The sequence below is a fragment of the Scleropages formosus genome, chromosome 5, assembly GCF_900964775.1.
Source record: "Scleropages formosus chromosome 5, fSclFor1.1, whole genome shotgun sequence".
Lineage (NCBI taxonomy): Eukaryota > Metazoa > Chordata > Actinopteri > Osteoglossiformes > Osteoglossidae > Scleropages > Scleropages formosus.
Window position 1 is genome coordinate 25,502,408 of NC_041810.1, and position 13,567 is coordinate 25,515,974.

At 50.5% G+C, this 13,567-nt stretch overlaps 1 protein-coding gene across 3 annotated transcripts in view; it reads left to right on the forward strand.

The window, feature by feature from the left end:
* ldlrad3 (low density lipoprotein receptor class A domain containing 3) overlaps positions 1 to 13,567 on the forward strand; it is a 41,422-nt gene that overhangs the window by 10,383 nt on the left and 17,472 nt on the right. For all 3 annotated transcript variants that reach the window (XR_003797717.1, XM_029252446.1, XM_029252445.1), the window contains exon 2: positions 7,962 to 8,108. Coding sequence is in view for 2 of the 3 variants with exons in the window: in XM_029252446.1 (XP_029108279.1) it covers positions 7,962 to 8,108 (147 nt within the window). In the remaining variant the exon portion in view is untranslated. The remainder of the gene's footprint in view (positions 1 to 7,961; positions 8,109 to 13,567) is intronic.

Consider the following 13,567-nt stretch of genomic DNA (forward strand, 5'->3'; position numbering starts at 1 on the left):
TGGCGGGGCGAGCGGAGCGGCTGCAGACATTTACCACCCTGGACCGGTACTGGCAGCTTCTGACAACGCTGTGAATGAATGGGTCCTTACGCTTGTGCACCCGTGTCCCTCCTCATCTGTACGCGGAGACCAGAGAGAAATAGAAGCAACAGGCGCACACCGGGGTCATGCAGGGTCGCATCCCAGAAACAGTTGCTGGCGAACCCTTAGTTTAGGAACATCAGTATATACTTTATCATTATTATTCATTATAAGTACTTGTTAATTGACGGCTACAATCGTGGGGCAGCAGGTGGCTAATGCTGTCACCTTGCGATCAAAGGACTTGGGCTCAAATCCTGCCTCCCGCTGAAGTACACTTGAACTGATAGAGTGAAAATTACACCGCTGTAACAAATGGGTAAATAACCATCAGCAGCTTAGTGTACAAACCTAATACTGTTAGTTTGGAGGAAAGCATCAGCTCAGTAAATAATGGTGATAATTCAGTGCCTCTGTATCCGGTTACCTGAAGCAACAATTGAATAAGTAAATAAAATGAAAAATGCATAAGTGTGAGGAAAGAATAGAAAATTGTTTTGTTTTAAATCCGAGTTCGGTTCCCTGCAGTTTTTGCGCTTAAGAGAATCTGTGCACAAAGGTGTTATTTTTAACATTTCCAAAGCGAGCGCTCAGCAGGGCCTGAACACGCTGTCGGGTCGCCGGCGCCTCCGAGCACACGGACGGGATGGGGATCTGGCGTACGGCTCTCGGCAAGAGCGGTGCTGCGTCATCCGTTGGCTCTGACGCCGCCCCCACTGGGTTCGCAACTCCACGCGCTCTCACCGCCTCGGCCCCCGGCGGTTCAGTTTGTCTGCAGCGGACACCGCCGTCGAGGGCGCCGAGTCGCGCTTGTTTTTCTCAGACCGCGATGTGAATCTCAAAATAAATCCCCTCCATCGCACTGTGATTTGTGGTCACGTTAAAAGGCACTATTTATTCTTTTATTAACGTACCCTTCAATAAATGTGTCAATTTCTCTAAAGGAAGGAAGCCAAATACAGCTAGTAACTCCACCGCAAAGGTAGCGTAGTGGTTACAGCCATCAGTCAAAGACCCGGGTTCGAAATCCTTGTCCCGCTGGCTAGCTTTGATGAAGGTACCCTCAACTGATAGAGTAAAAACGCCTTTGCCATATAAGCGGGTAAAGCAGCATACAAACCCAACAGTGCAAGTTGCCTCGGAGAAAAGTGCCTCACAACCGATGCTTAACAATCCAGTATAATGGTAAAAATGATAAATCCAGGTTGTAGCTGAATAGTTCTGGTGCCGCTGCTGCTTTACCGTGGCATGAAGTTGCGCACAGAATATTTGTTCGTTTTTCTCCATTTTTCCACTTGGTGCCTTTGTTTGGCCTCTTTCTTTTTTACGTTGAAGGTGGGTGTTTGTGTGAACCTGTGATGTTTGTCTCTCTCTCTCTCTCTCCGTCGAGACCCTGCCTCAATCTTCCTGCTCTTTGGGGGGGTTTTTGTGTGATGGGGTGTTAATCCACCCTGGAGAAGGGCCACTTAAGTGACAATGTGGTGCGAGACATGCGCTTTGGTGTTCCAGGGGCCACTTGGTACAAACCCCCGATCCAAGTGCGATGGACGGACCAGCTAACCTGTAAACCGCTTGAATTGTTTCAGCAGTTTATTAATGATCTATTATTACCCACTTATAAATCCGCCTTTCCTCCAGAATGAGGTGCTGAATTAACAGAGAACGAGGCAGGAAACTGAGCTGTGGCGGCCAGGAAATTCCTTTGACAGCCCTGACCCGAGGCATTAATGATGAGAGGGGAGATTTTGATTTACCATGTGTGTCCCCCTTTCCTCCCTCACTCACTCACACACTCTCTCTCACACACACACACCGCATAGCGGTGCTCTCTGCACCAGGCCTTATCCAGCCACTCCCACACACTGTTCATCATCAATTATTCATCCTCCACAAGCAGAGAAGCTTTTAAGAGCTTTTAGAATTCCCCTCGGTTGGCTGCTTGTCGCTGGGTGGTCACATGTGTCTGCTGACCGCCTCGCTGTTTTCGCTTACGGTGGGCTGCTGCTGCGGAACGCGACGGTGCCTTTCGTTTGTCATGCGTTTGCGTTGTGTTGTCGAGACCCTCGGCCTGTCCGTGGGGGGGGGCGCCGCGCCACAGCCGGTCGGATGGGCCGGGAGAACCCCGTGGCGTCGGCACCGACGTGGCAGGTTGTGAAATTCCCCGAGCCACCTGTGGGCGTAGCGTTCCTTCAAACCCGGTCGCAGGGGGTCCGTCTGCCGGCGCAGAAACAATCTGCCGCACGCTGAGGTGAAAACGAGCCCTTTATAAGACTGTGATCCCAGCGGAAGCGGCCGGTGGGTAGCGGGCACTGGGCTCGGGCAGATGGCGGAGGTGGCAGGAGAGGGAAGCAGACGCAACTCTTTATTGTCGGGGAGGGGTCCTCCTCTCACCACCTGGTCTGTGTCGAAGCCCCTGCGATGCACTCGTGAGCTCGCGGCGCGACGCAGGGCCGCTCGCATTTTAACGTGTGCTTTATCATGTAAATCAGCCACAGAGAACTGGCCCCCCCTCTGGAGGCTGCACCGCGTGTGTGTCATTTAAATCACTGCCATAGTCACCTGCACACTGGAGAGCTGCTGGGGCTGTGTTGCTTTCTGAGGTGTAAGAGAGATCCCTAAACCTTAAGGGTGCTGGTTTAGACCCAGGCTGGGCCCTCCCTCTGTCTGCTTGAGAAGGTAAAATATCCAGTGAACAGCAGGTGGCTCAGTCGTTAGTCGTCACCATGCAAACAAGGACCCTGGTTCCTGCTGTACTGCCCCTGAGCAAAGTACCTGCCCTGGATTGATGTGGTAAAAGTGACTCTCTCTATAAATGGGTAAATGAGTGTTTGCAGCTTTGTGTGCAAACAGAACGTTATAAGTCACCTTGGAGAAAAGTGTTACATAAATCAATACATTTGAATGTGTCCTGCTGCATTATGATTACTTTGGATTAAAGCATCAGCTGGAAAAGTGGTGATATTTACTCATGCAAGATGGAGTGTGCGCCGGAGAGCAGGGGACCGTGGCAGAAATCGCGACGCGTGTTCCGTGTCCGGACCCCACGCTGCTCGCAGGTAACCGTGCTGCTGCCATTAATCACAGCGCCTCGCAGAACCCGGTGACGCCTCCGCAGCCAATCTGCCACTGCTCACAGACACTCGTTTTTTTTTTCCTTTCTGTGCCCCTGGGCTGCGAACGCGTCGGAGACTTTTACCACATTGCGCGTATTAAATTACACTTCTTGTGATGCGCTTCTCCTGCGCAGCACTGAACTGCGGAATGACAGGTTTGCTTAAATCACAGCCCTTCTCTTGGTCTCATCCTGCTCAGGTTCTTCAGGTCTCTGCTCTCTCAACCAGGTCCCGGATTAAGAAGATCGCAGCCCTTTCGGCCAGGAGCTCTGTAGTCGCTTTCCGAGTTAGCTGAAAACAGCTTTTACGCAAAGCGACCAAGCGTGCGGTTGAATTAGATTTTAACCATTAAATGCAGCAGTCGAAGTTAATGACATTCCCAAGGGTGCAATGGCAAAACCTCTACATCCTCATGGTTACGGGTCCCGGTGTCCGTGCGCTTTAGGGCCTTTAGGTCCTTTGATGGGTCCATCGCTTAAACAGCAGTGTCCGCTTCGTCCTGCGGTGACGCATGTGGCTCTAACACCAAGAGTCGGAGACGGAGTGAAGCTGTCAAGCGCAGCTGTAGGAGAGATGCATCACGGCCAAACCGCAGCATCAAGCTATCGGTGTCGCACCCGGGAGAGGCGGACCCAACGGCCCACAGCAGCGCTTCTCCCTTTCTCTGGTCTCATCCGGACATCCTCCAGGGCGTTTATGTTTTCATATTTGGGCGCTTTCCTGCGCTTGGCTCAGAGACCCCCCTTTCTACCCCCCTTTCTGCCCCTCTGTTGTTCTGAGGAGGGGGGCTGCGGAACAGCCGCTCGCCCGCGGGGCACGACACTCCGACAGGAGCCAATCCATTCAGCCTGCTGGACCATCCTCTCGCTCAGCAGGCGCACGGTCCTTCCACTTCCCCCCGAAGCCCTCTTTTCAAATGGGTTTTTGGGAAACGATTTGAATCCGCGCCTGCTGTCTCTCAACACTTAATACAACAGAACTGGAAAGCGTGAGAGATGTCATTCTGGGTGGAATTGATTCTGCATGTTAAATAAACACAGTTGGCCTTCGATTGCTCCAGCTCCGACGGTGACACCAGTGGCCTTAAGCTACGATACGCATCTCCGTGCGTTTGGACAGCAGCAGAGAGCTGCGATTCCACATCAGCTCTTTCCCCCTTCATCTCCGATATCCCCCCCCCCTTCGCCACATCGCATTCGAGTCTGCAAAGGAACGCTTTGATTCTGCCTGGTCTCATCTCCTTAACTTTGTCTTATTTGACCTGACTTTACGTGATGTATATTTCATTCCGGAATGATTCAGCGCACTCATTAGTTTACTTCTGGTGATGGAGAAGTGAGCCACAAGGGATAGGGTTTTATTGCAAGTGCCCCCGAGGCCTTCACTCGCACTCAGTGGCTGCTCTGTTTCTTCCAAACTGTAAATCATCAGACCTTATGCCATCCAACCCGCTGCGCTGGGACTGTAATGAGATTGCTTGATCACCTTTCTTTCGGAGAGAAGTGTCCTCTCGCTCACTGGCTCTCTGATATAACTCGGCACGATGAGCGGTCCTGTTTTTCAGGAAACCTCTCAGGAAGTATGTAGGATCAGGTGACCAACCGAGTTGGGGGAAATGGAATTCAGTTTACTGTATACCCATGAAACCGCGCTAGGAACGGAGCCGAGACCGTCCCGAACACAACGCGTACGCTTGATGTCCGATGGCCTCCTCATCAGCGTCACCGCACGATGTGTTGGGACCAGTCCTCAATGTGTGTTTGAAGTGAACGGGAAGAGGGAGTTCCTTCGGTGTCTCCATTAGGGGGACTGGACCTCTTCCTGTGCTCCTGTCTATTTGGACCTGTCCATTTAGCCTATTACTTGTTTCTGACTTTTGAGGCCGTTTTTCATTAATTCTTTAATCAAGCGGGGCCCTTGGCAGTTTTTCCGCCATCGATTCATTTAGCTTGCCTTGGTCTGCCAATTTAGGATCGAGACACAGGTTGCTGTTCGCTTCTGCCTTCTATTTCCAAGAGTGCACCTTCACGCGAGGAGCATTACCGTAGGGTTTGTGGAAACCATGCGTCACGCAAGAGAATTTCTATACACGGATCTCTGGTTTGAGCACCACGCTCCATACGTGACGTGACTTATTAGTTGGGCGGGTTGAGGGCTGATCGCGGGTCGCCATGGGGAACAGCCCATGAGACGGCTCGTGCTTTGAACAGTACCGAGCGCAGCTCCATTACACGCCCCGATCTCTGTGCTGGAGATGCTCCGAACGCGCCCATTAAAAACCATGTAATTGGAAAACAAGTTTCTGCTCCAGTAATAAAAGAAGCCTATTTCCACCGGGCTCTGCCCGCAGGCGCCAGGCTTTTCATCGCTGCCTCCTATCGACCCATTCGCCTTTATTTTCTTTGCCATCAATACACTGAAGCTGCACGTTTGTATTGGTTTTATTAGCCTTGTAAAAACTGTTATTCCAGCACAAATTGTCCACTTTTGTTTTTATATATGATTTGACATGATTCTGCCGTCTCTCTGGGATTTGCGGCACACGGTGTCAGGGATTCGTGCACACGGCCAATTGTTGATGAGATTTAAAAAGAAACAGAGTTGAATCTTTGGCGACAAGATCTCAGTCACTGCAAGAAAAATTATGAGAGGACCTTCTTTCCCCTCCGTGCAAACCCCTGTGGATATGGGGGTCTTGTTACTTCCATAAGAAGATGACAATGCGATCAGTTTCCTTTAATTACTGACCTGAGTTCGTGCTGTCACCAGGAAGTAGAGCTGAGGTATAGGGGTATAACCTGATTTGCTGAAGAATCAAGTCTGCGGTCACATTGTTGGCTGCACGATCAGTATTTTACTGATCACGTATTGACCAGTAATTATCTGACTACTATTTCCAGTGCAACCTATAATGATTTACCCATCTATTCCCAACAGGGCAAGTTTTACTGAATCAATTCAGGCTAAGTACCTCACTCAAGGATACTACAGCAGGAGCAGGGTGAAGAAGTCGTGTCACTGGGGTGGTAAATGATGGTACTGGCTAAGGGGCGATCAGCCTGCCCCATCCTAGGGGGTTGGGAGAAGGACGCTGCAGTTCCATCAGTGTTTGCATGCTGGTGTTAAAGTTTCAGAGGCAACTGCAAATTTTCTTTGTGTCGTGCACAAACTTAGCAGAAAAAATAATTGGCTCGAGAAAGTGCCTCGCAGTGTGAGAGAATAAATTAGTGGGCGAATCAGTGGCTCCTCAGAACTGGCCTGTGAGCACTAGAGCAGAAAGGTTGTGTGGATTGCGCTTTCATGCTGGTTCTTGGAAGGTCCCAATTAGCGGGATCTGTTTGGTTTCGACACCGAGATGACGGTGCTGCATCACCGGATTGTGTAGAGGGGGGTGTTACGGAGTGGGGTCTCATGGAGTATGGCCACCCTGACGATGAGCGGTATCAGTGTCCCATAGTTTCAAGCGGGTACATCATAGATTGACTGTGCCCAGAGCTGTAGCCCGAAGGGGCACCTATACCCTTCCCGTAGCCGGGGCTCCGCACCTCATGAACCGCCACTATGTTGTCCAGAGCAGCCGCTATCCCAGTTTGTAGCGGTGACCCCTAGCAAATGGCAGTGAATAAGAGGACGGTGTGGCTCAGAATCCAAAATATGGCGTGAATGTTTACAGAATCAGGGTCTCTTTAATGGGAATGTCTCCTGGAGGCCCATCATCTGCCATTGCCGAAGGGTCTGAGATGTTTCGCTGCGTGTTCCCACAGTGACAAACCAGTGAATAGTTTCATCTCACTCACCAGGCCACGTGCACAGTGTGTAGGGCTGCAACGAAATGAGTGTCCCTGTGGGTTCTCTGAAGTACAAGACCACAACAGTGTGTGAGATGGAAGTAATTTCTTTCTAGTAGTGTAGGTCTGTGTGTGTCTGTGTGTGTGGTGAGATGCTTGGCCTGTCTGCGAATTCATGAGTTTTGCTATTGCCACTTTGAGTGGGTGTTCACCCACAAAGGCCTGTTTACTGTGCGAGAACAGAGCTGCAGTCTTAGAGGGGTGTCGGCAGGTGCCAGAAAATAGCCATTAAAATGTAGCACCTCTCCTTCACAGATGTGTTGTAGGGAACTACACAGGGGGCAATGTTGCCCCGAGGAGGGGTGTCTGTAGCCTCCTCTATCCCCCTAGGCAGAGGATGCAACATCCTGACTGTCGATTACAGTTGAAGCGCGTGCCGTACGGGTTATGCGGCGCACCAGCACTTTCTCTAATAGGAAATAAACACTGTGAGAACCTGCCAGGGTGCTGGGTTCAATGTCCACCTCAACCCTGACCCAGGTTCATTCAGAGACACGAAGGTGAACAAACACGGCTCCGGAAGAGGTAGAATCGGCAAGAAGGTCCCGAGAGCCGCCGAACTGAAGCTGAGCTCAAAGAGCTGTGCATTTCCGTCCTTGTGCTTCATCGTGGAGAATGGAGAGTCTTGCTCAGAAACGTCACCGCACTGCCTGGTCGAGAAGATTCTTAGTTTGTCCTTTCACCGCTCGAGCGGCTTGAAACGAATCGAACCGTTTGCGTCTGGCAGGTAATCCACTGTACGTGACTACACTCGACACATCTTGGGCGGGTGTGTGTGTGTGTGTCCGTGGATGTCGCTGAGATTGACAGTCCCTCTATGAAAGCAACACCACTGTCTATGTCTTTGTGCACATCGTGCGTGCGTGTGTGTGTGCGTGCAAGTTGTGATCTTCTCTCTCTGCCTTTCCTCCCCAAACAGACGGTCAGCTGCTCCCAGGGAACAACTTCACCACGGAGTGCAACATCCCAGGCAATTTCCGGTGCGGCGACGGCAAGTGCATCCCCGGGGGCTGGCAGTGCGACGGATTGCCGGACTGCTTCGACAGGAGCGACGAGCGAGGCTGCCGTGAGTCCGGCTCCCGACCCGTCGGGACGCGCACGCCGACGTGCCGCCGTGGTGCCAGCGCAACGCGGCCAAGCGGCAGATCCTGCTGTAGCGCAACACAGCAATGCGATTATGGGATAAAATTTATAATTATACCGCTAAATAATATTGCTGTTTTAAGAGCCGTTGTGCAACTTCCCCGTCTCCCGGGGGTGATAAACTGATGATAGCGAGACGCTTTGTGGTTCAGCTGTGGAAAGTCCCACATCCTTACCCCCAGTCCCCCCTTGCTCGGGGTTTTCCCTGCCTCCCTCCGTTTCACACCCGAATTCCAAAAAAACTCTAACAGATTAAGATATGTACTCGGTTACAGAATCTGTTTGCTGCTCATAGCTGGGTTCTACTGTTCCTGCCAAATACTGCCTCCCCCCCCCCAGAATTGTCCATGTGCGCCAATTCCTCCAGTTCAAAGAGGTAGGACTTGTGCTGGTGCCACACCCCCTGAGCGATGGTGACCCTGCCCCTGGTCTCCTTGCTCTGGTTTCATTGCGAATGACGGACGGTTGAGAAGTTGTGCGTGAATTTTTATTTGCGCGGTTTCGAGGAGCCTTTGTTTAAAAACTCTTGACTCCATTGTATTTTTTTTTACCCAAGATGGACCTGGTCACACGGTTTGTTGGCTCAGACAGCGAACGACCGCGTTCAAACCGCTCCGGGCGACATTTGCACCAGGATCCTTTCCATCTGCCCATCTCCCAGACGCAGTGGCGCACTCGTCTTAAGTGCCGCGTGTTGATTTTCCCAGATTAAACGGTCATCCTGCGAGCCATGGGACCGCTCTCACACCCAGCATATACTTATTCTCAGAGTGGAAGAAAAGGAAAAAGAAAACATATGAAAAATGAACTCGATGCCCCTGCGTTGGCTGTGAGCTCTACTGCACGTTAAACCCATTGTGGCATCTCTTATCTGACAGAGGGCCCCTTGGTCCAGCCAGCAGGGCTGTGTACACAGAGCTCGCACCCGGAGACTCGTCTCATGGCCGCGGCGCCGTAACCGGCTTACCGGCACTTCTGAAACCTTATCGCTCCACTCCGAGACTCAGAATAATAATGGCTTTGGGTGGCTTTAACTCGGCTTTAACTGACACATATCAGTTTGTGTTTGCTATGGCAACGTCATGGGGTGGGTATTAGCAGCATTTCTCCACGCGATGATTTCTTTCTGCCACTGGATTGCTTTCTTCTGGATTTGATGCGATATCCGCACAGAGCAAAGACTTATCCAAATTGACTGGCATACCTTTATATTTCCGCGTGCTGGATACTGGCCGGCTCTGTAGCTTACGTTTACATTTATTCATTTATCGTAGGCTTTTCGTCAAAGCGACACATGGTAGAGAGTAAACAAAAGTGCGTTTCACCGCAGAAGAAGCCCGATTAAATGCAGGCACCACATCAAAGCGTAGCCATTGTTTTACAGGTGGATGCCAGTAGAAACTGGAGTTATACAGCAAATATGCAGATGATCGCGGCAGGAGAGAAATGGGTCTTAATAATGCTATGAAGGACTCGGCAGTTCTGAGGGACAAAGGGAGTTCATTGCACCGAGAACCTGCAATCTTTTGATTTTGGACCCTTCTTATCGAGGCCACCCAACAGCCGGAGGTGGAGGTGCACAGCGCTGTTGCTGGGCTGTAGCGAGTGACCACGTTGGAAGTAATTCACACTTCACTACTTAGATCGATTGACACGATCCAGGGCTTCTCTCAGAGGTATAACTGTAGTGTACTTCTGAGATTTGACTCAGTACCCATCTGGTTGCTGGCCCAAAATATTCAGTAAAGCTCCGAAAATTATTCACAGTAACACCGAGCAGCGCGTTCCCTTGTCCCGCGCTTCTCCAGCACCGGCCTGTTTTTTCTCATGACGCTCCTGTTAGTCTCTTCATTTCAGAGCTCGGCTCACATCCAGAAAGGGCAACTGCATTTCTTTAGCAGTTCGTTTGCATTTCATTTGTTTGTTTTTCCTCGCTGGCACCATAGCAGTCAATAAATTAAATGAGCTCATTGGCGAGAACCCCGGACAATTTGTGTGTCTCTTTACTCAGCCCCTAGACCAGGTACGGTGCAAATTATGTGTTTTTCTTTTAGTTTAGAGGGATTGATTTTTTTTTTTTTATTTTTTAAAAATGTGTTAACTCCCCCCCCCCCCATTATCACTGCTGCTGGCTTACGTTCTCACACTGATTCTCACACGCACATGATGATGATGATGATTGTGTTTGACACATCAAGTTCCAGTAAAGACTGCTGCATCTTGTGCCGTGTGAGAGTGTGGGGTTGGAGGAGGTTTATGAGCTGGTTGCGGCACATGTGATGTTGGAGAGCAGTTGTGCAGAGGTATTGAGGTGTAATGTTGGGAAGGAGTGTGTCGAGTACAGTGTGGTTATTGTCCTGTGGTCATCAGACCTCACGGCCACACTGATGGACAAGGGTGGAGGTTAGGATCCACAGAGTCACTTCCCTGAGCTGGGAATGTTCTTCTATTCCAAGGAGGTCAACACCAAGGCCAAAGGGCAAAAGATGGCTGTGGGAAGGCTACAAGAGATTTCTCATATTGATGACACATGGGTTTGAAGGCAACCCAACCCTAACCCCTAGGGGCTATAATGAGCAGCTGCAGTGCCCATCTGTCAGTCATTGTAAGGTGTAGCTGAGGATATTGAATATTAGAGATGCCTACCCTCTCTGCCTTGAGGATCCCTGCTGACTTAGAGACCGCTGCCATTTTGGACGTCCTCATTGCCGCGATGCTTTCGCCACACTCACTGTGGGCAAAATGATTATCAGATCGGAAGTTCGCGGCGCGTTCTTGAACATCGTTTTTGGCTCCCATCCCTCCGATGTGGAAGCAGTGTGAAATGTAGCCTTCAAAGGCCGAGATGGGATAGTCTCTGGTGCCTTGGCGAGATGCAGTCCCACGGAAACTGGAAGAGGACAGCGACAGCTCAGGGTTTTGTGCCCGGCCTCTAAACCCCCATGGTGCGTAGCAGCTTGGCAGTAACCTGTTCAACCCGTAAAGGAATCGTCATGACAGTGACCACCAAAAAAGCTCTCTGCAGATATATAGTCAATTTCACCGCTTCCACTGAGCCAGAGCGACCCCGAGAGCGTTGGCCAATTCCCTGGCAGCACCGTCGGCACACGGCCGTCATATGTGGGGGGGGCAGGAAGGGATCCATTAGCAGAGCAAGAGCACAGGAACACGATAGCAGAGTAAATGTCCACGGAGGAAAAACACAAACACAGGCCAGCAGAGAAGCGTCATGGCGGGACCCCGTCTTTCTGTTCGAAGCCTCCTGCCGTGTTCTTGTCCACTTTCTGCGACTGTAGGGATCGGAAGATCGTCCCGTAGATGCGGACGACCTGAGCTCACGCTGGGACCACTTGGGGACTGTGCACAGACTGTACCGGGAACCTCATCTCACCCGCAGGCCCTTTTAAAACCCTGAAAGGAAGGAAGGAAGGACCACGTAATTGGACATGGTCTTCTGGCTGTCAGACAGACAATGGTTGGCTGATCAATGCCTTGACGTAATTAATACTAGACAGCAGCGGGGAGACATCGATTCGGCCAAAACCTCAATTTCCAAGTATCAAACGGTGTCTCACACAAAGAGGGCAACGAGGAAAATGGGGCGGGGGGGTCTGAAGAATAATTATGCCTCGCATTGATGGCCATTGTCAAAAATTGCTCACTTGAAACAAAGCCATCGTAAAATATGTAAAGTTCTGATTAGCACAGCAGCAGTCGGCTGCATCACAAAGCACTTTGTTCAATAGTTATTTTTCCTCCAGAAGAATATCTCTCCCTGGTCACTGTCAAAACTGTTCATTTACTGACTCATATGTTGTACAAGTTATTGCAAAATTGATGCTGGCCATAAGCGGTTCCTGAGAATGGGACGTTCCTGGTTGAGCGTAAGTGGGGGTCGATCGAAAGATGCCATTAGAGCGGTTTGAGCCGAGGCAGCTTGACGGCCTTTGAGCTGTCACTTCGCGGCGGTCTCAGAGCGGCTCTCGCTTTGAAATGCACAGATTGATTAGTTTGGTCTAGGAGCCTCCACCCTGGCCGTCTCCATGGCCGTGATGCTTTCATCCCGACTCCATTACCTATCGATTTTCCTTCCTTCAGAAATGCTTAACAAGGTCAGAGGACCCTTTCAGGTCTGCGGTGCTCTGCCGGCCCTTCCTCTGGCTCCTTTTCCCTCCGCCGTCCTGCATTCGAGTCACGACCCCTTCTGCCTATCCAAGACTCTTTCATAAGGGATGGCACAGTAGTGTGGGTGGAGCTACGGGAGCCCGGTGGGATCAAACCTCTGACCCATCATTAGAACTGAAGATGGTTAAAGATCCTATTTCCTTCACTGCCGGGATCATGGGTATTTCTGCTCTTGTGTGTGTGTGTGTGTGTGTGTGTGTAGCTGTGTGTGAAAAAACTACCTACCTTCACAGGTGGAGGCCTTAATTTTGCTGGACTCTTAAAACCTCTGGGAGTTGTTGGATAGTCAACGCAAAGTGTCTCCAGTATTTGGACATGTCCAACTCGTGGCCTTGTAGGAGCAGGTGGACCAGGTTCCTTTGGGTCCCGCTGTGCTGTGTGAACACTGTCTATAACTCTGTACCCCCAGCCGTGATCCTGATGTCCTTCAATTCCACTACCTGGCTGCTGACCTCCCGCACACTGCAGGTCACGCACCTGGGCCGACAGGGACCGAGCAGACAGTTTGCTGGGACATGGGATCCATCCTCTTGGGTCTTACTTGAGCTCAAGGGCCCTTCCAGCTCCTTCCGTTCATCTAATCAGTCTGTAAATCCGGGCAAAGGATGGACACGTTTGGAGATGTTTCAAGGCTGAGAATAAAGACGTGTGTGTGTGTGTGTGTGTGTGTGTGTGTGTGTGTGTGGCGTAAACAACTTCTGTTTTGACTCTTGAAGAAGCTTGGCATGACTTTAAACAGGTTCTGCAAAAGTGAAAGGGGTGATCCAGGGCACAGTCATGAGCAGGGCATGAAATTGAAGTTTTGTGTTCTCAAATACATATTTTTATTTTTTTAAGGACGGCTTCAAGGACTGCAGTCTTCGACGAGACATCCTGATTGCGGTATAATACCATGGTAATTCTTACAGAAACACCCCCAAGAGTTGCAAGACTGTCAATACACTATAGTGACTCTTAGGGCCAGCAGGTGGCGTAGTGGTTAGAGTTGTTGCCTCGCCATCATGTGGACCCCACTCCAGCTGTACTACCTCATGTCAAGGTGCTTACCCTGAATTACTGTGGTAAAAATAGCCCATCTGTATCAATTGGTAAATAGTTGGAAGTAGCTTAGTGCACAGACATACTGTATCTTTGGAAGTATTTTTGGAGGAAAGCATTGACTCAATAAATAATGATAAAGTAATTCAGCAAGTCTGT